The sequence below is a fragment of the Fukomys damarensis genome, unplaced genomic scaffold (genome assembly GCF_012274545.1).
Source record: "Fukomys damarensis isolate Sample0158 unplaced genomic scaffold, DMR_v1.0_HiC HiC_scaffold_23, whole genome shotgun sequence".
Lineage (NCBI taxonomy): Eukaryota > Metazoa > Chordata > Mammalia > Rodentia > Bathyergidae > Fukomys > Fukomys damarensis.
In genome coordinates, this window is record NW_022900935.1 from 4963086 (window position 1) to 4989448 (window position 26363).

Here is a 26363-nt window from a genome sequence, read left to right on the forward strand (position 1 = left end):
TTTTGGTACTGGGGATCAAACTCAGGACCTTGAGCTTGAGGCAGGCGGCAGAGCCACTGAGCTAAATCCCCGGCCCTAGAAGTAACACTTTTGTTCACCTAGGTCCTCTTATCCAAAAGGCCATAAAGGAAAAGCACACTTTTTATTTTGTTGTTGCTGTTCTGTGTTGTTTTATTATCTAGTTTAGGCTGGCCTTGAATTAGTGGTGATCCTCAACCCTCAGCCTCCTGAATATTGGGGTTAGAGGTATATACTACCACACCCAGCAAAGGCCAAGATTGTGAAGATGTCAGAGATGAATACCAATAAATCACAATCACCCTCAATTTGATACCATGCTGAAGGGAAACGAGATGCGAGACTCACTCTTGGACCATACAGGTTTTTTCAAGTCAGATTTCTGCTTGTCTATTGAGCAAAGTTACGAACAATGAGCAGATTTCTTTTTGTGCTTTGCTGTCTGAGTACTAGGAAGTTTGAGCTTGGAGCCATTCCACAACTGAGGTCATCAGTGTAGCTGTAAATCTAAAAACAAGAGCTTGAAAGAGCGTGGACATGGGAGAGGGATGCACTCCCCATTTATGTCAGGAAATGGAGTTGACAAGGACTATTTATTGCCTGAAACAGCAAGGACGATGAGAGTGTATCGCAGCCACTTGGTCTGTTCTCACCTTCCTGACACTATCACGGAGGGGCCTTTATCATTCTCCACATTTTATAGATGAGGAATCTGAAGCTGAGACCTGAAATGACTTGCCTAGGGGCACACAACCCGAATCTAGGACTGTCAGCCTCAAAACCTGTGTGTCTCCCTGGCCCAGTGAACCCTCCTAAACATCAGTCCGCCTCAGCAGAGGCCAGTCCTGACTGGAAACTGGCTGCCAGGGAGGGGGCTGCTCCCAGGCCTGAGGAAGAGACTCGTAGTCATCCTAAACCCAAGTCTTCCTGCCACGGACACAATTTCAGTTCTGTCCCACAGGGTTCTTTTCAGCGTCCAAGTTGCTGATCAGATTCTTTCCTAAAAGACCGGGATCACGTGACACAGGAGCTCAAGGACATGTGCTGAACAAACTGAAAGGCCTCGGTAGGCAAAAGGGACCGCCGGTCCCCAGAGCAACTGTGGAGGCCTGCAGGTGGCCGCAAACACCAGTTCCCCTCATTGTCCTCCCTGCCCCTCCAGCCTGGCCAATGGTTGACAGCACAGCTGGAAACCTTGGATGTCTTCCTGTTTTCCTGTTTTCTCGGAAAAGCAGTCCTTCAAAGAAAGCCTGGCGGTGTGAAGATGCCAAGTGAATATATTTCTGCTAGCCTGAGACTACGGCCACAGGAGCACTGCAGCAGCTAGTGCGGCCCCAGCCTGACCTCCAGCCCACCCTGCGAGGTCCTGATGCACTTAGCAGGGTAGGAACACGAGGAGGGAGTCACACGCTGGGAGCTGCTCACGGGACGGATAGAACCCCAGCTAGTGCCAGCCCCTGGAGCCAGCCGAGGGGTGAGGGGAGAGGGCACTCACCTGGAAGAGCCCGTGGTGGTGGACCACGCCGTCCTGCGTGTGCAGGAGGGAGAGCAGAGAGTACTCGGTGTGCAGCAGCATCTTGCCTTGCCTCTCCTCCTGACTCTCTATGCCTTGGTCACCCCTCTCCTCCAGAGTAAGGATCTTTAGGGAAGCACAAGAAGAAAATCAAAAGACCAAGCACCTTCCTTTTCCTTTACATAGGGAAATGTCTACAATGGGAAGTAGGGGTAGCTTTCTATCATCACGTTACATGGCTCACATATAAACATACGGAGGAAAGCTGTATTTCTTTTTTTTTGGTACCAGGGATCGAACTTGGGACCTTGCACTTGTGAGGCAGGTGGTGGAACCACTGAGCTAAAACCCCTTTTTTGGTTGTTGTTTTGAGGCAAGGTCTTCCTCTGTAGTTCACGCTGGCCCTGAACTCACTATATAGCCCAGGTAGGCCTCAAACTCACGGTGATCCTCCTGCCTCTGCCTCCTGAGCGCTAGGATTACAGCATGGGCCACTACGCCTGGCTATGCATTTTTCTTTTTTCTTTTGGTACCAGGGAATCAAACCCAGGACCTTTTGCTTGCGAGGCAGGTGGTGGAACCACTGGGCTAAATCCTGGACCCTATCCATTTTTCTTGATGTGACAGTTTTCTTAATTTTTATGTCTAAAGCTCTTTAAATCAAGAGTTGTTCTGAGCAAGGTTGAACTTGGTGGCTTTGCAAGAAGAAGTGGGGATACTTTTGTTCCCAAGTGATACAGGTTCAAAGGTGGAGAGGAGGGAGGAGAGAGGCACCAGGACAGGCTCTGAGTCCCAAGGTCCCCTGCCCTCTGTCTTGCTTACCTTGAGCTGATAGAAGTCATCTGTGCCATCTTTCCTGGCCAAACACTGCACAATGCTCGGCACCGGTGAGTTGCCCAGACGAGGACCTATGGCACAGAGGGCCACCTGCTTACCTTTTAGGAGCCCTGTCTAGCGCTCCTCCACACCACCATACTGCTGTCTGACTGATCTGCTCTTCAGGTAGGTACCACGGTTTGTGCCCACTGAACAGTCCACCCCAACGTCTCCTGATGGAGAATTCTCATGGTTTTCTCTCAAAAAATGAAGAGGAATATATGTGCATCTATCTGAATTCTACCTGGCTTTTGCTGGCACATTCCTCAAAAAGAGGGATTTTCAGGCTGGGTATGGTGACACATGCCTATAATCCCAGGACTTGACAGGAAGGGCAGAAGTCAGTCTGGGCTGCCAGGGATTTAGCTCAGTGGTGCCACCACCTGCCTTGCAAGTGCAAGGTCCTGAGTTTGATCCCTGATACCAAAAAAAAAAAGGACCTTTAAAGAAAAAGTCAGTCTGGGCTACCATATGAGGCCTTGTCTCAAAAAAAGTGGGGGGGCGGGGAGGAAATAAGACAAGGTAAGAACAAAATAAAGAAAGAATAGAAAAGGGAGTATAATTGGATATATGCTGGAAATTCTGGGGAGCATCTGTGAAAATAGCTGCCACATGAGCTCTGACTCAGCCACTCCAGTGAGAGAATCCAGGACATTACAACTGCAACAGGTTTCTATGGTGTTTGTTTGTATGTTTGTTTGGTTTTGAGACAGGGTCTCCCTTTATAGTCCAGGCTGTTCTCGAACTCACTATGCAGCCCAGGTTGGTCTTGAACTTGCAGTGATCTTCCTGCCTCAGCAGAGTGCTGGGATTACAGAAGTGGGCCACCACGCCTGGCCAAGCCCTTTTCACTCACACCACCCTGTGTGCTTCCACTTCCTTCCAGCACTTAGTAGCAAGGTGATGATCTTGCTTCCTGTTTATTGTTTCTCTAACCAGAATGTTAAATTCCGTGAGGGTAGGAAAACTTATCTGTCTTTATCACTGCTGCCTGCCCAGCAGACACCCCAGCACTGGTGCACAGCGGGCACCACTAACGAGCTACAACCATCATGGGCCAGTAAGCAGAAATCATACCAGCCTCTGGCATGGGAGATTAAGAGTGCCACCTCACCTGCAACCCTGACAATTGGTTACCTAGACTTCCTGGGCCTCAGGCATTATGCAGAAAGCCCACTCTTCCCCCTGAGAGTGCTCAATTCTACAGGATTTCTGCTTATTTTTTTGGTACTGGGGATCCAACTCCGGTCCTTGCGCTTGCAAGGCAGGTGGCAGAACCACAGAACACGGGCTCTTCTGCATCTATTTTATAAGAAGGTGTGGGGAAGGGGAATAAGACACTCTGTGAACTAAACAGGCCCTTCAAAAATAGTTAAGGCAAGGGGCCGAGGATTTGGCTCAGTGGTTCAGCTGCCTGCCTCACAAGCGCAAGGGCCTGATTTCGATCCCTGGTGCAAAAAAAAAAAAAAAAAGTTAAGACAGGGACTTAGATGATGGCTCTTGGTGTGGATTCTCACTCCTTTTTGTAGCACTAGGGATAGAACCTGGGGATTTGGACATACTAGGCAAGGGCTCTACCATGGAGCTACATTCTCAGCCTAGATCTTGGGTTCTAATGCAGCTGTGTGCTTTTTCTAGGCACACGGAATTCTCAGGGCACATGCAGGATCCTCTGGGTAAGAAACAGAGTCTAACTCTCTGCTGAGGCTCATCTAAGGCTGGTGGTATGGCTACAACAAAACTGACGACCACTGTTAAGAGTGACTAAGGGCCTGGTATTTCGCCGATATAAATATGTTCCATTTAAAGTGGTGAAGTGAGCGCTGGGGATGTAGCTCAGTGGTACAGTGCCTGCCTAGCATGCATAGAGCCCTGAGTTTGATCTCAAGCACTGCAAAAATAATAAAGAAAGAAGATTAAGCGGTGAAGTGTGAGTCCAGGCAGAGGCCTGGTCAAGACCCTATATGGTTGTGTGCAGATATCTCATTCTGCTGTCTGCATGTCAGACTGTGCAAGCCCATGCATCTGTGCCCTGCTCTGCCCCAGCATAACCATCCCCTGGTGGCCCAAAGCTTACCAAGAATGAATGGTCCAGCTCGCTTTGCATTATTTCCGGAAATCCCACTCCCCAGAGCCTTTACCCTGGCCGACGTTTCCCCAGCTCCTCTGTCTGATGCTCTCCGCTTCATTCTCAGCTCTAGATAAAACAGAAGAGATCCCCTCTCACTGAGTAAGTCAGCTACTTTTTTTTTGGTACTGGGGACTGAACTCGGGTCCTTACACTTGCAAGGCACGTAGAACCACTGAGCTAAATTTACTTTTTTTTTTACACTAATCCTGCCTGTGAGTCTCTCTTCAGGATGTGTCACAGCTGCGTTGTGGTTCCCACTGCTGCCACCTCCTCACTACCCAGAGGAGCGTCTCAGGTTTCCCGTGATGAGAACCATAGCTCCTTTACTTGGGATTAGTAAGCTGCTTTAAGACAGCAGATACAGGCCACAGAAGAGGGGACCCTGCCCACCACAAGGGGCTGGTGAAATGCAGAAAAGAGGAGACCGAGTTTTGCTGTAGAAGCTAAAGCCAAATAGGAGCCCTAAAGGTGGAGGGGAGCCGGCCCCACTGAAATGAGCCCCAGTTTCCAAAGTGAGAAGCCTTCCCTCCAAATAACCACAGGCAAAGGAGCCTATTCCCGAGCCACCTTTAGAGTGCCAGGGTATGGGGGCGTGGGACACACGTGTTACACATGAGGCCTGGTGTATCTGATACCCACAGAGTTTGAGGACCACTGCCCAAAAGACTTCCTCCCCTAAACGCCTTGGCCCTTAGGTCCTCTTCAATGGAAGAACCCCAAATTTCCTAACGGGGGGGTTGGCCTTCTATTTCTTCTCTCATTTTCAAATTTTCTTCAATTATTTTTAAGGAAAAAAACAAAGAGTTGGGTAAAGACCACCACAGGAGACTGCTAAGCACTTTGGTTTGCCTGCGAATCCCCATCTCCTCCAGGGTTCGAAAGAAGGGTGGACCAAGGAGCCACATTCCAGAAGACACTAACATCTTGATACAGACTTAAAAAAAAAAAAAAAAAAGAAAGTAGCTGCTCCATTGAAGTCTCCAAAGTCAAACACTCTGGAAAAGCTGAACCTGGAGGGCGAAAGGCAGAGGTCACAGGGATGCCTACTATGGGCTGAGGACTCAGAAGAAAGTTCCCTGAGCAGGTGACACCAGGGCGGGCTGGGCGAGGGCCAGATAGAGGGGCTTCATAAAGCAATTGTAGAGAGGTAAACATCAGGTATGGTGGCTATCCCTCTAATCCCAGCACTCTAGGAGGCTGAGGCAGGAAGACTGCAATTCTGAGCCCAGCCCAGGCAATTGTGAGCCCAGCCCAGGCAACTTAGGCAGACCCTGTATTAAAATCCAAAAATCTAAAAGGGCTGTAGATGTAGCTCAGTACAAAGGCCCTGGATTTGATCTCCAATAAGCTTTCTCCCCCTAAAAAGAGATGGTGTGTAAGCAGCAGGCTGCACCTAGTTTGTGTTGCCACGAGTGGTGACAGGGGCCCCGGAAAGGGGGCATGATAGCTACATGAGGGAGATACCCTTCATGTTTCCCCAAAGGGCGCAGAAATGCAGAACCACAAGCTTCTCCTGCAGTTTTTCTCCTTCCCACCAAAGTAACTGGCATTACTAGAAACACCAGAAAACAGAGACTGCATGCCTAGCACGCATATGCCCTGGAGTCAGTCCCTAACACTACACAAAAAAGAAAAGGAAAACAACAACAAAAAACCTCTTCAGGCAGACGTTTCCTTTGATTATGCTCATACAGCTTTCATTATTACAAAAATCCGAGGGGGGTGGTGTTTAGCTCAGTGGTGCTGCTGCCACCTGCCTCGCAAGCGCAAGGTCCTGACTTTGATCCCAGGTACAAAAAAAAAACAAAAAACAAACAAACAAAAATTTTGGATCGTACTGTGATGCCATTTCATGCGCTTCCTTTTATGCCACCTATTAGAGTGAAATTTATAGCATGTGAAATATATTCTAATAAAACTGTCAAAAAACAAAAGAAAGAACCATTATCAGCACCGCTGGCAATCCTCTTCTGTAGCATCATTTGAGACAGCTAAGGTCTCAACATAAACACATTGTTATTTATCTGGCTGCTCTCTTCTGTATTTGTTTGTTTGTTTTTTGAGACAGGGTCTCACTAGGTAGTTGAGACTGACCTAGAACTCACTTTGTAGCCCAGGCTGGTCTCGAACCTCACAGTGATCCTCCTGCCTCAGCCTCCCGAGTGCTGGGATTACAGGCATGTGCCACCACACCCGGCTATTCCTCTCTATTTTTTATTAATAGGCATGCGCATACATCTTGGTATTCCTCTCTCTCGCCATCACAATAAATTCCAAGAAATGGAACTGTAGGGGCAATGGGGTAAATGTTTTAGACGTGTTTAGCATATACCCTCAGGCTGTTCTCCAGAAGGCTATGCCAACTTACAGTCCCATCATCTATGTGGAGTGTCCCAGAAGCTGCACAGGACTGAGTTTTCCATTGCTCTTATAAATGGTCACTTTGCCCTGGGTGTCATGGGACACATCTCTAATCCCAGCACTTGGGAGGCTGAGGCAGGAGGATTGCTCTGAGTTTGAGGCCAGCCTGAACTACAAAGTGAGATGCTGTTTCCAAATAAAAATAAATACCCCCCTCTTTTTTTTTGGTAAATGAACACTTTGATGGGTCATGAAGAGTATTACATTTTTTAAAAATTCATAGTTATTTTTTGGTACCGGAGATTGAACTTAGGACCTCGTGCTTGTGAAGTGGCACCACTGAGCTAAATCCCCCCAAGTTCATAATTCTTTATTTCTGGGACTGAATTAATTTCAAATGTTTATTGGTTGTATTATTTACTTTATGAAATTTTCTTTACACTTTCTCTATTTTTGTTATGCATAAATTAGTGTTACTGCTTTTTGTTTTGTTTTTTTTTTTGTTGTTTTTTTTTTTGGTACCAGGGATCAAACTCAGGACCTTGTGCTTACAAGGCCAGCAGCAGCACCACTGAGCCAAATCCCCAGCCCGTGCTTTTTGTTTTTTGAGACAGGGTCTCATTATGTAGTCCAGGCTGACCTTGAACTCACTGTGTAACCTAGGGTGGCCTCAAACTCATGGTGGTCCTCCAGCCTCAGCCTCTGGAGAGGTCGGAATACAGCCATGTACCACCATGCCTGGCCTGTGTTACCATTTTTAGGAGCTCTTCACATATCAAGGTTATAACTGACATAGAATGTAGTTTTTTCCTTCATCTTTTAACTTATTCTAAATGATCAAAAATAGATACACATTTATGTAGTTATGTGTCTCTTTTTCTTTGGCTTGTTTTTGCTGATACTTCTGAAAGGCCTCCGAACAGGTGAGCATTCACCAAGTATCTTAAATCCTCACGTGTGCTGCTGTTTCACTTTTTGTTCCAAACCCTGGGAGACTACTTGTAGTGAACTGGAGAGCAGGAGAGGACCCGAGGACCACACCACTCAGCGAGCCCAGCAGTCTGCAGGTGGAACAGAAACCACAGCTGGGTTTGGCTGTGGTTTCTGCCAAGGAAGGTCATGCTGGAAACAGACGCACACAAAGCAGGGAAGAACCAAAGTGCTTCCAGCAGCACCACAAAAAGCCTGCAAACTGTCTGGCGTGATGTTCCGCTCTGCGCTTAGCTAAGCTCTCGGCAGCCTTCTCAGCTGAGGCACCGCTTCTTCAGAGACCCTCCACAGCCTCACGGTCCCGTCACTCCCTTCACGGCACTTCCCACAGGCCGCAGTGATGTGTCTGTGTGTCTGCATGCTGTGTTTTCCCTCACCGCTAGAAAAACTTCCCTCCAAAATTCCATCACGAAAACAACCCATCAGACCCTGGTGCCTAGCCCAGCGAATACTCCACAAATGAACGGATGCCTTCCCTTCAACTGGGGATGGTTCCTGTCAGGGTCAGCAGACCTGCACCTGCCAGAGCCACCCCCTGCCCCTCACAGTACCCTTATCACTGTATTCTGATGCCACCCTCTATCTTCCTGAGACACCGAGCCTCCTCCTTTCCTGGTTCCCTGGAGAGCACCGAGAAGGTGTCACATCTGCGTAGACACTGCCATGCGCCTACACATGGTCTAGACGGCAGTTTGCAGGAACAGCTGCAGCCCAGACAATGAGTGGGATCAGCCTGACCCCACCCATCCCACTTAGGATTCGACTCAAGTGATCGGCACGGGAACTGCTCCAAGATACAGGCAGACGGAAGGGAGGGAGCAGATGGGCAGGGAGAGGAAAAGATGCTGGCAGGGAAGAGGTAGCCAGGCTGTTTCCCTTCCTGAACATTCTTTCATGCCACTCAGTTGACAGAAGCATGGTGAAGAGGCAGGCCTGGGGGGTCGGGAGCTGTGTGGTGGGGCCCAGGAGGAAGGGACCAAAGATGAAGCTCCTGGGGACAGACTCGGAAACCTGCCCTGACCCGATGGGCGTCCTCAAGGGACACACCTACAAACACTCCACAAATGCTCCCATGAGGAGACCTGTTCTCAAGGATCCCGGCTTCACGGGGAGGTCTAGGACGATACAGCTCTGGTTACTCGAGTCTCAGAAGGACTAGGGGCCCAGGCTCTTGGCCCAGCAGGCTCACGTGACGCTTTTGCCTGGGGTTTCTGACACCCAATGCTCAGCTTCGCAGCAACTCAACAGTCTTGGCTTAGGAGTCTCTGGGGCTGTGAACCTGTCATTCCTTCTATGCGCTCTTTTCACAAGTCAGGGCCAGTCCCTTAGAACCTGAACTCCTGGAGCAGCTCAGTGAGGCAACAATGAGGGACAGGTGCAGGTAGGAAGCAGGAAGAAAGAGAAGCCAACCTGGCAGCCCCACCTCCGCGGCCTCAGCTGCGCTTCTCATTGCTGAAATCAGGGGTTCTCTGTGCTTGACCAAGCTGGGGAGCTGTGGGCCTCAGCATGACAGGACCTCAGCTCTGAAACAGCCACTATATCACCAATCATATCCTGTCAATTAGGTGCTCATCTCACCCTGAAATAACTGGGCAGTGTGAGCCCAACTGTCCCAGCTGAGCCATGAGAGACACAGAGGGTTCCGAGAATGAGATGTCCAGAGTCCAGTGGTATAGAGTGACAGGGTACAGGAGAGGTGGGTGGGTGGCCAGGTAAAGCACTGGTGGCAGAGCATCACTTGGCTTCACAGACACACCTCCAAAGGGAGGTGGGCTGCAAAGAAAGACGGTACTGAGCTAAGGAAACAGCCAAGGTCCTCCCCAGCTCAACCTGTGCTCAGCTCCACCCAGCTACGAGGCAGCTGAAGCCTGCTCAAGGGAGCTAGGTCCATTCACTCACCCTACAGGCACCTACACATGGATGTGCACAGAAGGGGGCCGGACATGGTCTCTGCCACGGCATGCACAGGCACAGGGAAGAGGGAACCTCCTCCCCTCAGCCAACAGAGGCAGCAGCAGGGCCTGCACAAGTTCCGAAGGCTCTGCACTCGGCTTCATCCTGGGATTTGTGCAGTGACCTTGGGGTTTCTGGAGAACGCAGTGAAGAAACAGTACAAGGACAGTCCCTGCAAAGGAACAAACCGTGGCCCGAGCCCTGTGACTCGCTCGCTGTGTGGCTATGCAGTTGTGTGTGTATGGGTGGATAACAGCAGCGGGAAGCCATGTTTTGTCAGCTGCTGCCAGTGCCTATTAAGGAGCCAGAGGACTGTATCTACTCTGCAGGGTCAGGCTGAGCCAAAAGCTTCAATATTCAGTCTGTCCCTGTCAGCAGTCTCAGTCCCTATTCTCGTGACTCCTGGCTGTCAAACAGAAAGAAGTCAATGCAGAATAAGTGATCCCCTACAAGTTTGAGGCTACACATACTTCCCCCAAGATAAGACCTAACTGGAAAATAAGCCCTAGCATGGTTTTTTTCAAGATGCTGGTAACATAAGCCCTACTCTCAAAATAAGCCCCCGTTAAGATCATCAGACAGACATATTTAGTACATCTGAAGCAATACATGATGGAAGGGTTGAAATAGAAAATAACATATAACTAAATATAAATAAATATTGACATTAATAATTTAAGGAATATAAATGACGATTAATCATTTATAAATACACGAGGGGGCACCTTTGGATGAGAGGTAATCGTCTACATAAACAGAAGACCTCAAATCAAGACTTACTGTGGAATGACCAGAGCACAGACATAATGCATGAATAACATGTGCACTTGATAAAACGGACGTGGTTGTGTCTAATGTGTCTAACTTCATAATTCAATACATTGTGTGTTGTAGTGGACACAATGTACTTGTATGAAATAAAGAAAGGTTTTCTGAAAAAACAAAAAAACAAAATAAGTGATCTTAAGCTTGCAGCTGTCTTCTGGTCTTTACTTCTGGCACTCTCTGCTGAAGCCAGGGACCCCACACCTCTACCCAGCCCATCTGTAGCCTCAATCCTACTCACCACGTACGGGTAAGAGGTCTTGATAGGTCCCAGATCCTCTGAGGGAAGGAGAAAGTCTCTGCCCAAGGGTACCGAAGGCACTGTGGTTAGAACAATGCATCTGTCTTTTTTACGTCATGACACAGGAGAGGACACCTATAAGGCATTGGACTGAGGGCCCCAGCTGTCTGGCCCAGTCATCCTGAGGCTGAAGGACTCACTGTCTTGAGCTATATAATCCACTCTGGTTGGAACTACCGGTTCTGGAATAGGTCAGACTTGGGTTATAATCCCAGGACCATCATTTGTCCAGCTGTTAGACAAGGCCCTTATTCTTTATCTACAAACCACAGAGCAGCCTCCTCACAAGGTAGTTCTAAGGGTGCAGTGAGATGACCTACACAAAAGGCTTAGCAGAGTACCCTTTACGATAGTGTATGCATGAGAAACTGTGCTATGATTAGCTTAAGTACAGTAGCACTGAATTTCTCCTACCTAAGCAGATAGGGACAGTTTGGTACTGATTTGGGAGATGGGGGAGCAAAAAGAGGAATATAATCAGAATGAAGGCTTCCGTGGCCTTGAACCTGCTGTCTGATGCCTGAGACTACAGGCTGGAGTGGTCCGATGGCCAGCCTGAGAGTCTTGCTCCATCCAGTGGAGAAGAGACACTTGGTGCTATGGCTCAAACATAAAGTATTATGCCAGGTGTGATGGCCCACACCTGTAATCTCTGCACACAGGAGGCTGCAGCAGAAGGACTGCTTGAGTTTGAGGCCAGCCTGGGCTACACAATGAGTGCAAAGCCAGACTTAACTGCATAGCAAGACCCCGTCTTTGAAACAAAACAAAAAACCAAACCAAACAAAACATAACATGAAAAAAACAAAACAACAAAAACGCCCATAATGTGTTCCCCAAAGATTCATACATGGAGGGCTTAATCTCTAATGCATCAGTGTTCATACGTGGGGCCTAGAAAGGTAAACAGATCATGAGGTAAACAGATTAATACACTGATGAGTTCACAGTTGAATGGGTTTATCGGGGGGGTAACCTAATTGGATGAAGCAGGTTACTAGAGGTAGGCTTTGAAGGTTAAATGTTGTCCTTGACCCTTCTCCCCCCGCCTTTTTTTTTTTTTTTGAGACAGGGTCTCACTATGTAGTTGAGATTGACCTGGAACTCAGTATGCAGCCCAGGCTGGTCTTGAATTCACATCGATCCTCCTGCCTCAGCCTCCCGAGTGCTGGGATTACAGGCGTGCACCACCTTGCCCGGCTTGACCCTTCCCTTTCTGACTCTGCTTTTCACTGCAAAGAGTGGCTGCCATTAGGTGAGCAGCTTTCCTGTTCGCCCAACCACTATTTAGTTCTACCCTGGAGCCAGCCAATCACGGGCTGAAACCTCTGAAACTGTTGGGCTAAAACAAACCTTTATTCCTTTAAGTGGTGCATGTCAGGTATTTGGTCATAGCAAGGAAAAGCTGCCCAGTACACATGGGGTGAGCTGGAGCACTGAGGGAGTGCAGGAGTGCTGGGCAGGGACAGGCATGCACACTGCAGTGGAAGGCTGAGGGAAGGGCGGTTCTTCTTCTGAGCGGAAGTACAAAGCATGGTGTCCTCTTGTTCACTGTCCTTGGGGAAGCAGACCCCTATTCTGCAGGCAAAGGCGGGTGCACCAGCTGACAATGATCTACTTTGTCCAGGGTAGTAATGCCAGGCTGCAGAGTTCTACTGTCATGCTCCACATGTGGTGCAGTGTGAGAGTTAGGAAGGAGTCTGGAATTAAGATTCAGTGCCTAGCTGGGTGTGGTGGTGCACACCTGTAATCCCAGCACTCAGGAGGCAGAGGCAGGAGGATCGCTACAAGTTCATGGCCAGCCTAGGCTACATAATGAGTTCAAGTCTAATCTGAACTACACAGTGAGACCTGACAAAAAAACAAGATTCCAAGATCTTTTGCAGCAGGACTTGGGGAGGAAGGCAGAACACATATGCTGAACTGTAAACTTTTATTGATGAATGACACAGTTTCTGGTGTGTGTTCCTCAAAACAGCTGAACAGTACAGTTTTTTTTTTTGTACCAGGGATAAAACTTGGGACCTTGCCCTTGTGAAGCAGGCAGTGGCACCACTGAGCTAAATCCCTGGCCTCTGAACAGTACAATTTAAAACTCAGAGAAATTCCTGTGTGTGTAAATATACCTCAGCTGTAAAAAGCAAGCTACAACCTGAACCCAATGGTCAAAGTTAATACTGCCAATAATGGATATGACCTACCTCCTGATATGATGCACTTAACAAAGATGCATTCATTACTTATGCTATTTTTTTTGTTCAAAAATGTATACACTGAATCTAATCATGAGACAAACTCATATTGAGGTACATTCAACGAAATGGGTGTATCCACCTCAAAAACATCAATGTGAGATAAAGAACTATTCTAGACTAACAGAAACTAAAGACATACACAAAATAAACACAAGGGGGTGATCCTGGGGGGGGAACAGTTTAAAAGAAATGGCTACTCATTTGGCAAAATTGGAATATAGACCATATATTAGATATTATTATCCCACTAGTTATATTTCCTGAATTTGAAGATTGTGGAGGTTACATAAGATAATGTCCTCTGTGTTTGTTCTTAGGTCACACATGCTCAAAATATCTAACAGAGAAGGGTCACAATGTCTGGAATTACTCTCAGGTCCTTGGGGGCAAAGGAGAAAGTCTAACCTCCGAACAGCTCTCAAGACCTCATTCACGGGTTCAAAGGGTCTTCCTTTGTACACAGCCACAGTGGCAGCACCAGAACCTAGTACTTGTTGGGTAGAGCCAGCCTAGCACAAATAGGAGTTTAATGTCGTATGGCAAGGACAGGAAAAACGGGAGCCTCCATTCAGTCTCCAGGTCCACCATGACTGCCTTTCTACAGCGCATCTGCAGGGTTTCTCCTCACCAGGTGGTATGGGAGAGGGGGTGATAGATACTGACCACACTGACCTCCTTCAGGTTGGGTAGGAAGGATGCAGGAGCCACTGCACCACCTAAGCTAGGAGGGTAACTGGAGCTGACAAACTGCACATTCCAGCAGGCTGCAGTATCTGTCTGTCAGCAGTGGAGGACCTCCAAAGCCTCCCACGGTTTTCAGGAAGAAATTCAAGCTGGGTGTGGTGGTGCATGCCTGTACCCAGGACGCTGAGGTAGGACTGTCACAAGTTTGAGGCCAGACTGGGCTACACAGTGAGCTCAAGGCCAGTCTGGACTACATAGGGAGACCTTGTCTCAAAGAAAAAAAAAAAAAAGAAAAAAGAAACCCAATCTCCTCAGTGAGCTACTTCCCCTACTTCACTGTCCTCCTGTGCACCCTATATGCAGCCATAACAAATGACTCACGAGTCCCTGAGTGTGCCACGAACACCCTGCCCTGCCCTCTCCCAGCTGGCTCATTCTTCTCTCAGCGCTCACTGGAGTGTGGCCTTCTGCAGCAGGTCTTGTGGCAAGGCTGCCTTTCAGGGCTGCTGCTCCTCTTCCAGTTCCCAGAGCACCCAAGCACACCTATCCCCTCCCATGAGGCTGTAACCACTGGTCTAACAGACTCCTCCACCCCACCTATGGGCTCTCATTCATCTCTGCTTGCCTGTACCCAGCCCAGTGCCTGACAGACTGCTGAAAGAGAAAACAGGGATTGTCTGTCATACATCCAGAAGGCAATGACACCCCTGTTGGAGCAGCAGAGATAGCTGGATAAGCAGTCAGAACGTGCGGTTTGTAGGCAAACTCTGTCCAACTAGAGGCCAAGGGTTTGGAGTGGGACTAAAAGAAATACATCCAGCAGATTAGCCAGAATGCACCAACTCCATGTGGGAGACAGTGTTCCAGCTGCAGGCAGGAGCTGCACTGGTGTTGGACAGTTTGACCAAGAAAAGTCCCATACCAGAATTGCATAGGGAGGGTCTTAACTGGCTTGACTACCTGGGGATGTGACCAGTTAATGACTGTTTCTGGAAAGCCACCCCATGCACCAAATGCAGCAGGCAAGCAGAACCCCTCACTGAGGAAAGGACAGAACACCTAACACAGGAACGTCCGTTCTGCATTCAGCATAGTCTGCCTTTCTGCTGCAAGGTTTGGGAAGGCGAGAGCGGCATCCTGGCCTGCCCATTCACCAGCAGCAGGTCCCCCAGACTACTCTAGGTTTGTGGTGTGAAGATCTTCCTGCTGGTCAGACAAATTCCTACCATTCTCATTATAGGCCGAATTCTACACTTAGACTACACCTGGAATGACAGGACAAGACTCAAGGTGAGCAATATGAACTAAAATAACTGGTGAATCTGTGCTTACTGGCCAGTGTTCACACTGAGGGCTGCCAGGTCTCTGGCCAATTCTGGCCAATTCACCATCTCTAGATGGTAAATTTCAGACACAGAATCCACACGGAAGGCTCACACTCTTACATTAACTATCCTAGTTTTTGCACAGGGGTTTATGATATAGAAATCATTTGCAAACAAATAATTATAACTGATTTCCCCCTCTGAAACATACAAAAACATCATTCTGTAGAAAAAGAAACAGGTTTAGATCTACCTAAAGTTACAGTACCCAGTTAGCCGCTGAAAAGCGGGAATGTAAACTCAGTTCACATTTGCTGAAGCCTACATTTCTTCTGTGACCACAATGCTCCCTCAACTGTCCCCACTCCACCTCCAGCGGTCCTGGTTCTAAGAAGGCCAAGCAAAGAGGGCAGCACCCTCTGCATTTCCTCCAGACAACCACTCTTCTGGAGCCCGGGAACGGCAAGTGAGCAGAGGGAGGATGGCCATCGTTGCTCCTAGACGAGGTGCTACAGGCTCCGAGTGAGATCTCTGGAGAAAAGAGTGGGGGTCACAGGCTGACTTACTGAGCCCTCCTCCTCCCAAGCAAAAGGCGGCTCCCCCACCTGTCTGGAGCCACCCCCACTGCATCTCAATGCATACTCACATGCAGGTGCTTCTGCCAGGGCCACAAACTTCCCTCACACCTATTCTCCATCCACAGTCAACTCGGGAAACCAAGAGGAATTTGTAGCCCACAAAACCAAAGGCTTTAAATCATGGACCACTTACCCAACTGCGTTGGGAGAGATCAACAGGTCGGTCACGTGAGGTAGGTTTGAGTCTCCGCTCCCATCACTCCTTTGCGCTACACTAGTCACTCACCCCTCGTGGGCCTCCGTTTCCTCATCTGCAACACTCACTCCGTCAGCCACAGGAGAGCTGAAGGATCAGATGTGATCCCAAGGCTGACGGTGTCCTGAGGTCTTTGCCAGACACGAGGTGAGGGTTCCCTGCTCTGTGCAGAGGTAACCTCCCTGGTGGCCAAGTCTTTCCAGGCATGTAACCTTTTCTTTCTTTCTTTTCTTTTTTTTTTAAAGACAGGGTCTTGCTAAGACACCCAGGCTGGACTGGGTCCCTAACTGGGATTTCATGATTGTGCCACTATGGGCATATAACCTTTAAACTTCCATTTCACGGGTACTTCTTACTTACCAGGGATCACTCTTGGGGTTTCCCAGAGTCTCCAACTTTCACAACTTTCTCCCTTTGTCCATGTATAGTGTTGGGATAGACCCAAAGCTGCACACAAGCTAGCCAAGTACTGGCTGGACCTCTGAGCTACATCAGCAGCAGCTCCCCTTTTTTGGTACGGGGGGATCGAACTCAGGTCCTTGTGCTTGCGAGGCAGGCGGCGGAACTACTGAGCCAAATCCCCAGCGCTCCCTCTTTTCACTACTGAGAAACCAAGTCTGAAGACAGGAGGCTCTCTGAGGCCTGGTCTCTTCTACTGCTAGCCTGGGTGGAGCAAGGCTGTTTTGGGGCTTTTCCATGGAGTCTTAATGAGAGCCACTGCTGAAGGAGCCCCAAACCCTCTACCTGGGAGAAGGAGGAGTCACTGAATGTCATTTGCTTTGTGCTTAGGACAGATGCTGGGGGATGGGGAGGCAGATAGACAGGAGGATTAGTAATCTTTTGACTTGAGCCAGGACTCCCTGATGACAGAGATTCATGTATATGCTGTTGTCCTCATGGTTCCTAAACAGAGTGATGATGATTTTGTTCATTTTTGAAATGCAGGATATGCATAGCCCCAATTTAATAACGTCACATCATTCTCTAAACACTGCGTTTCACTGCCTTGGGGGTTCTGGGTGAACATGCTGCTTCTAAATAGAGTTCTCTCTGTGCACAGGGTGAGCCCCACCCCCCAAAAACTGCCCTGCTCTGGGCCTGTGGGAGAATATACCTGCAGCAGCCAGAAAGGAAGTGACTCAGCCAGTGGGAAGTGGGAGGGGTGCTCAGAGAGAGGGCCCTGTGCCCAGCCTGCTCCCCAGCACATCCGCATCCGTACCAGACCATCCTCTGCCACTGCCTTTTCTCAGCAGAGCTCCTGCACGCTGAGCACAGCAGGCCTGGGGACTAGAAGGGGCCTAAAGAGTCCCGACATCTGCAGCTCAGGGGTCCAGAGCTAGGAGACAGGATTCATGGATTATCCCCTACACTGGGGACTGTGTAAACACGGATGTCCTTCTTCGTTGCTCCTCACTGGGTTCCATTACGGCCTGTTTGATGGGTGTAAGCAGAGCATGGGACGAGTCCAAGAGCAGTTCTGGAAGAAAGCCTCCAGGCTATGGAGACAGAGGGGGACAAAGACTCTGTGTCTCTCTCTCTCTCTCTCTCTCTCTCTCTCTCTCTCTCTCTTCTCTCTCTCTCTGTAGCTTCCTCTGGTAAATAGATCAGTGGAGTGAGAATCCCAGGCACTGTGAATGGTAAGGCAGTCTGGTTGTTCCTGGGGCAAAGAGCTTCACCGGCAAGCACTCTGAGGGCTTCTGAGAACAGAATCCAGGCCAGCATTTCCAGCAAGCTCAGCACCCACTCCCTGTCTCCGGAAACAGCTGATGTGACAACAAATAATCTGTCACAGTGTGTGGGTATCAGAGAAGGAAGGGACAGGCTTAATAGCTCTTTCTCAGGCTGATTTGGCCTGAGAGCCTCTATCCAGAGATGCAGTCTGGAGAAGCAGCCAAGCACAGTGTCTTGGAAGACATTCGTGGTGGCACTTGGCTGTGCAGGGGACCTTCTCTCATGTGCAGGATGGCAGAGAGTGTCACTGACAGTGCTCCCCTGCCATGCCAGCCTGCTCCAGCTCACTTGGGCTAGAAGAGAAGATTGCAACAAGGGAGATTCTGCCATAAGCATGTGACTCAGGGGCCCCTCAGCTCAAAACATCAGTTACTGCTCTGTGTGGTGACTCAGCCTGGGAACAAGGGCTGCCCTGGAATCCTATGTGGAGTTCAAGTCTTACCACCCACGATAGCCCAAATCAGGCAAAGAGAAAGCATCAAGAGACTGAAGGAGGACTGGTTACTGTGAGAACCACTGTCTGTCTACTACATGACCTGGATACCTGCTCACACCTCCTCAGCTAGCGAAGGTGCGGGGACAGCGCTGCCCCTGAGGAGGATTCCTCTGATAACCGTGGAAGCCAGCATGTAGCAGGCACTAGGCAAATGTTATGTTTCCTTCTAGCCCAGATTCCCAGAGTCACACAGCAAAGCCCAGGCTGGGTCCAGGTGCATGTAATTCTCTATACTGTTTGCAATGCAAACATCGCTAAAATCATCCTGCGAGAAGGGAATGTGGAACGGGACCAACAAACGGCTTTTCCTTAACTGCTTCTATAAAAACTTAAATTAAATTTCACAACTTTGACAGTGAATGACACAGTTCGCTTTCTGAAGTTTTATGGAATGCTGCTGGCTGTGGCCATTCAGAAGCGACTGCCTGGCACAATTACAGAGCCAAATGGCAGGCACTGCGGAGGGCCTCTCAACCTGCCGCCCAGCTGCTCATCCCGGTGGGTGGGCCCACATGAAGGCACCCCTGCTCTGAGCCACCGAAAGGCCTGACGGCTAGGGTTGAGGGCCGAGAGTCTAGACACTGTCCATATACCATTGTGAGCACATGCATCACGTGTCTGTTCCAGTGCACATCTCAAGGGGAGTTTTCTCCACTGCAGACTCTACACAGCCCAGGGGCTGCCCAGAAAAAGTGTGAAACCAAAAACGAGAAGGAAAATACACATGCTTGTGGCCTAGCAGTTCCAGTTCTGAGGATTTACCCTACAGAGATATTCAAATAAATTAACAAAAAGAAACGGGTTCAACAAGGGTCCCTGTGGAACTATGCGTAGCTGTAAAAAGTGAAACCACAAAAATCAAAACACCCACACACCTCAGAAGAGGAAACAATCTAAACATCCCAGAAAGGACGGGTGAACTAATCATGTTTTGTCTATTGTTGTACCATGCAGCCTTTTAGACTAGACCCAAACCTGTTGAGAAAGATGTCTATGTGATCCAAGAAAAGCAAACTGCAGTACGATATGTATAACATGACCCTATTTTGACTAAAAAAAAAGACTATATACACACTTTTAAAAATATGCATAGGAATTCTCTAGAAGAAACTTTGGATACGTCTAAGAAATAGAACTAAGGATCCAACAAGGAGAGGGAGAATTTTATTGTATATGTTTCTGTATTATTAGACTTTACCATGGGCTATAATAATACTTTTCAAAAATCTAGAGATTTTCTGAACCCACTAGAATAGTTAGGCACAGTAATGGAATCTGAGGAGGATGGGCCTCGGAGAAGGCAGACTTCAGAGGGCACGGCATGGGAACAGGTGTAGGCTAAGTGCCCCAGACGTGTGGGCCTGGGTGGCAAACACAAGGGTGCATCAGGGGCCTGTGCCGGGAAGAGTCAAGGCCAACACATCTGGTGAGCTTTGGCTCTTCCAGGCAGCTTGCCAACGTGTCTGGAAGGATTTTCCTGCTTGCTAACTGGCATACACAAGGGCCGAAAGCTGGCTCAGGAGATCTCTTTGGGGATACACATAGACCTGCAAGTAAAGACATCCCCTGGCCTCACTAGAGCTGGAGCTGGGGTCCCAAGGACATGCCAGGCACTAGCCTAAAAGATACCTGGTGGCCGGGCATGGTGGCGCACGCCTGTAATCCCAGCACTCGGGAGGCTGAGATAGGAGGATCGCTGTGAGTTCAAGACCAGCCTGGTCTATATAGTGAGTTCCAGATCAGTCTCAACTACATAGTGAGACCCTGTATCAAAAAAAAAAAAGAAAGAAAAGAAAAGAAAAGATACCTGGTGTTTAAACTAGTAATTACTACTTTGGGTGTGGATATTGTTATGCCTGTTACAGAGGAAACCATACTTAGAATGATTTGTTCAAGGTCACTCAAGCAGCAACTGTCAGAGCTGTGTTCTGAAGCCAGGTGTGACTTGAGCCTTGGCCCTTAACTGATGGGTAATGTGATTTAAAGGTTCCTTATCCCAAAGGGAAGGAGGGGAAAGAACTTATCTCCAGGCAGTGGTAATTCCATTCTTCTGGCAAAGAAGGAACTAGTTCAAGTTTGTCAAGGTCTCCTCTAGCTCTAGGGCTTTGAATCAAAATGCTATGTAGACTATAATAAGTGTGGCCAGAGCCTAGTCAGGATGGAGGAAGGGGATAGCATGGGTTCTAGAGTTACCCAAATGTGGGCTGAAATCCCAACTCTGTCCTCACTAGCCATATAAGGGTGGGCAGGCTACTTAGCTCCGCTGAGCCTGGCCATGCTGCTCTGTGAAGCAGAGATGCATCAATACCACACTGCAGAGTACTACAAAGGACTGGACAGTGGACTGGACTTTTTTGCTGTTTGCTTTCCTGTTTCTTTGGAAGAAACACCTCAGGGGAGTCAGAAGAGAATATACTATGAGTCTCACCCCTCAAGGCTGGTAATGCCAAGGAGTGTCATACTTGCCTCAGTAGTATAGTAGTTCTTGTTCTCCAAAGCTGGCAGATGCCAACACAAGGGTCCAAAGACCCTACAGAATGTCAGGTTCTACCAGTCACAAGGTTTCCCAGTGGAAGAACTAAGCTTCAAACACTGCTGTCCCCTTAACACATTTCTCTGCTCCAAACTAAAGGACAAACAGCAGGCATGTCGGCCCTTCGGCCAATCTGCACCCCAATGACCAGCCTATTCTCTCTTCCCTTTGGACCCCTAAGACCCTTTATCTCGTGCCAGGTAGGTGGTGGTCTATAACATTTTTAGAGGGGACAGCTTCATTCCAAATGGCAAGAGCCCCCGCTTGGTTTTGCCACGCCTGGTGCTTCCCAACAATTGGTTTCTTTGAAATCCCAAGGCCTAGAGAAGGATAGGCCCTGGGGAGCCATAGATGCCGCAGCTGAGAGAGAATGACCATCATTGCGCTGCTGCTATCTACTCCACCCAGGAGTAGATGTGTTTGTGGGGATTGGGGGGGTGCGTAAGGCCGCTCCAGTTTATTAAAAGGGAGGACCCAGAAATTCTTTTTCTTTTTCTTTTTTTATTTATTTATTTTTTGGCAGCGGGGATCGAACTTGGGTCCTTGTGCTTGCAAGGCAGGCAGCGGAACCACTGAGCTAAATTCCCAGCCCCAGAAATTCTTTTAAAAGAGATACTTTTTGAGGCACCAACACTTCTTCTAGGAATTTATTCTGTAGATATCAAAAGTGGGCAAAATCATACATCCAAAGAAAGTCACTTCAGCTTTGAGGAGCAAAAAATAATCTATGTTTATCATCAGCAGAGCGCTTATAGAATAAATTACACTCAAGAAGGGCCACAATGTAGCCAAAATAACCCAGACACATATGGACACATGCCAAAATAAAATCATCTCTAACACGCAAAGCAAAGCAAAGCAAACAACACCAGCCTTGCCCCCTCTTGGCTGTTGATTACAGAGCCTGGGAGGATATGCAGGAGCAGCTTCCCGCCCAGGGCCACCTTCAAGGCTAGTGTGTCACCAGAGCAGGTGGAAGAGGAAAAAATGCTCTTGTTTCAAGCCACTTTCCCTTCTATCTTGAGTATATCACAATCCAAGGACAGATGCTATGGCAATCTCCAACATCCTGAAGGCTGTGTTTGAAACCATGTTCACTGGCCACCCTTCTCTATGGCCCATTCTGTTTCAGGGACAGCTCCCGACTCCCTCATATCTCAGGGTAAAAGCACTAGAATGGCTTCCTCTCACTTCCCTGAGGGTTCTGTGTCTAGTCAGCCTCTGCAGATGCCTTTCCTTCCGGAGAAAAGCAGGATTGAATCTGCTGACCCAGCACCAGACAGTAAATCCAGTCTGAAGGTCTCCAGGGGGCGCTGATAAAGGTACCTCTGCTCTGAGGGTCTGCAGCTGTTCAGACCCCACGGCCGGTGGCTATCTCTGGGAGAAGGGCTATGCTGGAGTTTCTGCCATTTGATGCAGTTCATCTCCCTGGTCATACCTGGGCAGAGGAAAGGTATAGGAAGGGAAGCTACTTTCTCCCAGGTGCTGACCCACACAACACCTGAGGGGGGCCTATGCCAAAGCAGGACAAAGTTTCACAAGATTGCAACTGATCTTCTCCCTTGAGGGTGAGCTCAGCCCTAACTGAATGGAGCTATCAGATTCCACCAGCTAACACTTTTCCTGGACCTTCTCTCTGAACTATTACTCCCTCAAACAAGCCAAGAACCATGGGCCTGCCACGGTTCCTTCTCTCTCAGTCTTCAACCTTCACTTTCAAACGTTCCCAGAGTCCAGTTGACCACACCCCTCGAAAAAAGGAAGGAAAAGAAAAGGGGGTGGGGGTGCCAGGGATGTAACTCAGTCGTGCCTTACCTGCCTGGCAAGTGCAAGGTCCTGAGTTCGATTCCTGGTATCAAGAAAAAAAAAGCTTTCCTCCAACAGGCAGCTCTGATTTCTACCCTACCTCCCCAAGACCACCATCTCTGCTCTGATCTGAGCCTCCAGCTCTCACTGTGTGTGATCACTGCAAAAGCCCCTACAGAGAATCCACCCTCACTATCCCCATCCACCCTCCTCAGCACCCAAAGCACTTTGGAAGATGCAGGTCTGCTGCTGCTTTTCCTCTACTGAAGGCAGCCATCACCAACAGGATGCAAAGTCCAAGCATCTTCAGCATGGGGTGCTATCAGGTCCCTTCACACCCCGTGCTGGAAGCCCTTGGGGTTCCTAAAGTGCCACACACACGAGGCACACAACCACATCTGTGCACACTGCTTCTCCTGCCTGGAGTACTTTGTAGACCCCCCACAAAACTCTATTTACTCCTCAAGATCCATTTTAAAAATATTTTGTTTTTGGTACCGGGAATCAAACTCGGGACCTTGAGCTTGTGAAGCAGGCAGCGAAACAACTGAGCTAAACCCCTGGCCCTCCAGCTCAAATTTTAAAGGCTCTTCTTCAATGTCCTCCTCATCCCCAAGATGAATCACTCCTTCCGTTTGCGCAGTTCCCACAACATACATGCTGCATAGCCTTTTGGGAGAGACTCATCAAGCTCCATGCAAATGTCCATGTCCATGAGTTTTACGCCTGTCCCTGTCCCTGCTGGGCTACAGCCTCCTACAGGGCGAGGTTTGCCTCTAATTCTCTTCCTCTCCCAGTACTCCATACACGCCAGCTGCACACAGGAGCTTCTGTATTTTGAGCCATCAGTCACTATCACTGTTCATAACGCTTCCTGATCATGCTAATCCAGACAACAGACTGGGGTTACTTGTAGGCACTCACAAAGAAAGAATTCTAAATACATTTTCTCCTGAGTGTACCTCAAAAAACTTTTTTTTTTTTCTATTGCAGCCTTATTTCTGTTTTGAAAAATGATTCTTTCAGAGAGCCACACTGAATCATCTGCATCACTCCTGTACCTACGGGGTAAATTCCCCACAGATTTCCTCTTCAACAAGAATACAATAAAATTCTGTGATCTTGTGACCCCTCAGGACGGTTCTGACAGCTCGACAGGACACAGTTCTAGTTGCTATAAATTGCTTCAACTGATTCCTGGAAATTCTTTCCTGCAGGCTGCAATAAAAGCTAACACCAAGCTTTCACTTCTTGGTGAGTGCTAAATACTCAACCTGCAACATCTGTAACTGCCCCACTAGGGAGCTACTTTTAGCGTTCCTGTTTTACAGATGAGAAAGCTGGGCATTGAGAGAAGATAAGTGACCAGTAGGGCTGGGATTAGAACCCTCACCTGTCAGGTGGCATAAACAGCTCTTAGCCACTACACCTAGTGCTATGCCCAGAGGTCAAATTAAAGGCACAAATGAGCAAATGCAACAGCCCTTACAACTGGGCTTCTGAGAAGGTAGCCTCACATCAGTAGGGTGGCAGCTTACATAACTGCAATCCCAGAAAGAGAAAAGTCCATGTGTCAGGCATTTCTTTGCCAAGCCCAGACCCACGCAGAGGGCTAGCCCCTGGCTGCAGTGCTTTCTCGGTGGAGACCCACTCTACTACCCCAGTACCAACTCTCCTCCCTCAGAAGCCTGCAGTGATCTCCAAAGAGGTCCATCTCTGCTCTTCCTTCCCTCTTGTACTAGAACTCCAAGGAGATCCGTTTATAACATAGATTCATTCATGTCACTCCTCTGCTCACTGTCTCCCCAGTGCCCTGGGCATAAAGTTCCCAATCCTTAACAGATATTCCTTTGTCAACTTATATTGCTTCATCTTACACCATGTCAACTTCTATACTATAGTGAACAACAATCTCAGGTTTCAGGAATAAACTATGAATCTCTCTTGCAGGAGAACACATTCCTTTTCATTCTCACCTAGCTAAGCCTCCCTCTTTTCTCCTTCAAGATTTGGCTTCAGCTTCCTTTGTGCCAAGACTTCCCAAGATGAGCAAGCAGCTTCCTCTGCTGGGCTCCCACAGCATCCTGTTCTTCCTGCTACTAGTTTGTTTGTTTATAATGGTACTGAAGACTGAGGTTCACATATGCTAGGCAAGTGCTCTACCACTAAGCTAAGTCTCCAATCCTTTTTATTTTGAGCCAGGATCTTACTAAGTTGCCAGGCTGAGCTGGAATTTGAAATTTTCTTGCTTCAGCCTCCTGGGTAGCTGAAATTACAGGCTGCTAGCCTTTTCAAATCACATTTCAGCTATTTGTTTACAGGTCAGTCGTCCCTAACCAGGTCAATGAACTCTTTGAAATAGCACTAGCTAATGCTTACCAAACTCTTATGTGGTAGACAGTTCTATATATTCTGTATGTGTTTGTTAACTTTTTAACAGTTTTATAACTCTACAGTATCATCACTGTTTTATAGATGAGGCAGAGAGGTTAAGCAAAACGCCTAAGGTCACACAACTAGAAAGCTGCTGAACACAGGAAGTCTGGCTCCAGCACCTACTTTTTTTTTTTTTTTAAGACAGAGTCTTGCTATATCATCCAGACTGGGCTTGAACACACTATGTAGCCTAAGCCAGCCTCGAACTTGCAGGTTATCCTCCTGCTTCAGTCTCCTGAATGCTGGGATTACACACATGAGCCACCGTGCCTGGCTTCCACTAGCTACTCTGAGCCACTATACTACCATATATTACACTTGCCTCTACAAGCAAGGACCCTGTTATGTGATGGATGAATGAATGAATAAGGCTATCTTTAGGCAGTCTAGAGCTAATCCATAAACAGCTGGCATAGCAGGGTCAGTAAGCAGCGCTGGAGGAGTTCACTCATACAGCATACAAATAAGGATTCTCTGGTCCCTACAATTACACATTCTGCTCTTCCTTATCTCATGCCAAACAATTCAGCCAAGAGGGAAAGGAGCCCAACCCAAGATGACTACCCTCTTCCTCATGGTTCTCAAAACCAAGCAAAGCCAACTGGTTTCCTCCAGGGACTTAAAACAGAGCAAAGTCTATCCTGCGACAGAATATGACTGTCATCCCTTCCTTCCTTAAGCCAAGAAAAAGGCAACAAACCCGGGGAGTGTGGGTGGGCAGAGAACACCACGGGGAGTCCGACTACGCAGACCCATGGAAGGTGGGGCCAAGTGGCGTGGGAATGGGCGGGCCTGACCCGGCACGGCAGGTGAAACGCTGACCACAGGCAAGGTCTCCCCCCTTGAAGAAGACCAGTCAAATGCGGACCTGGCAAGCAGGTAGCTTTCTCGTTTGAACGCCGCCCAGGACGCGAAATTCTCCAACAGCCATGGGACCGGGGCCAAACAGTGAGGGGTCCAGGAGGAAGCCCTGGATAGCCCTCCCTGGGGAATCCGTCCTAACTTTCAAGTCATTCTAGAGATCAGAAGGGAAGCAACGAGAGGCGGAGGGCGTCTCTTTGGGAAAACCTGTCTGCGTTTAAAAGCCGGCTGCTAAACTTACTGTGAATGGCTCCGGGCAGGGCCGGTAGTGCCCACTCTGTAAGGGCTGTGGCAGGTACTGAGTCTCCCTGCGGCCCTGTGGCCGGAGAAAGGCAGACCCCAGACGGATGAGGGGATATTCGCCGTTGCGATTTCTGTCACCCCGGTCCCACCGCCACGGCCGCTGAGGCCCTCCCCGCCACCCTGCAACGCCC

The 26363-nt window shown here is 48.6% G+C and overlaps 1 protein-coding gene across 5 annotated transcripts in view; it reads right to left on the reverse strand.

Moving 5' to 3' along the window:
• Stk40 (serine/threonine kinase 40) overlaps positions 1-26363 on the reverse strand; it is a 40494-nt gene that overhangs the window by 13319 nt on the left and 812 nt on the right. For 3 of the 5 annotated variants that reach the window (XR_780568.3, XM_010625811.3, XM_010625809.3), the window contains exons 2-4: positions 4485-4604; positions 2354-2439; positions 1514-1657 (exon numbers count right to left, since the gene is read on the reverse strand). Coding sequence is in view for 4 of the 5 variants with exons in the window: in XM_010625811.3 (XP_010624113.1) it covers positions 1514-1657; positions 2354-2439; positions 4485-4596 (342 nt within the window). In the remaining variant the exon portion in view is untranslated. Of the gene's footprint in view, positions 1-1513; positions 1658-2353; positions 2440-4484; positions 4605-26170; positions 26195-26363 lie in introns of those variants that run through there. The other 2 variants (XM_033767258.1, XM_033767257.1) reach the window with 1 other exon arrangement.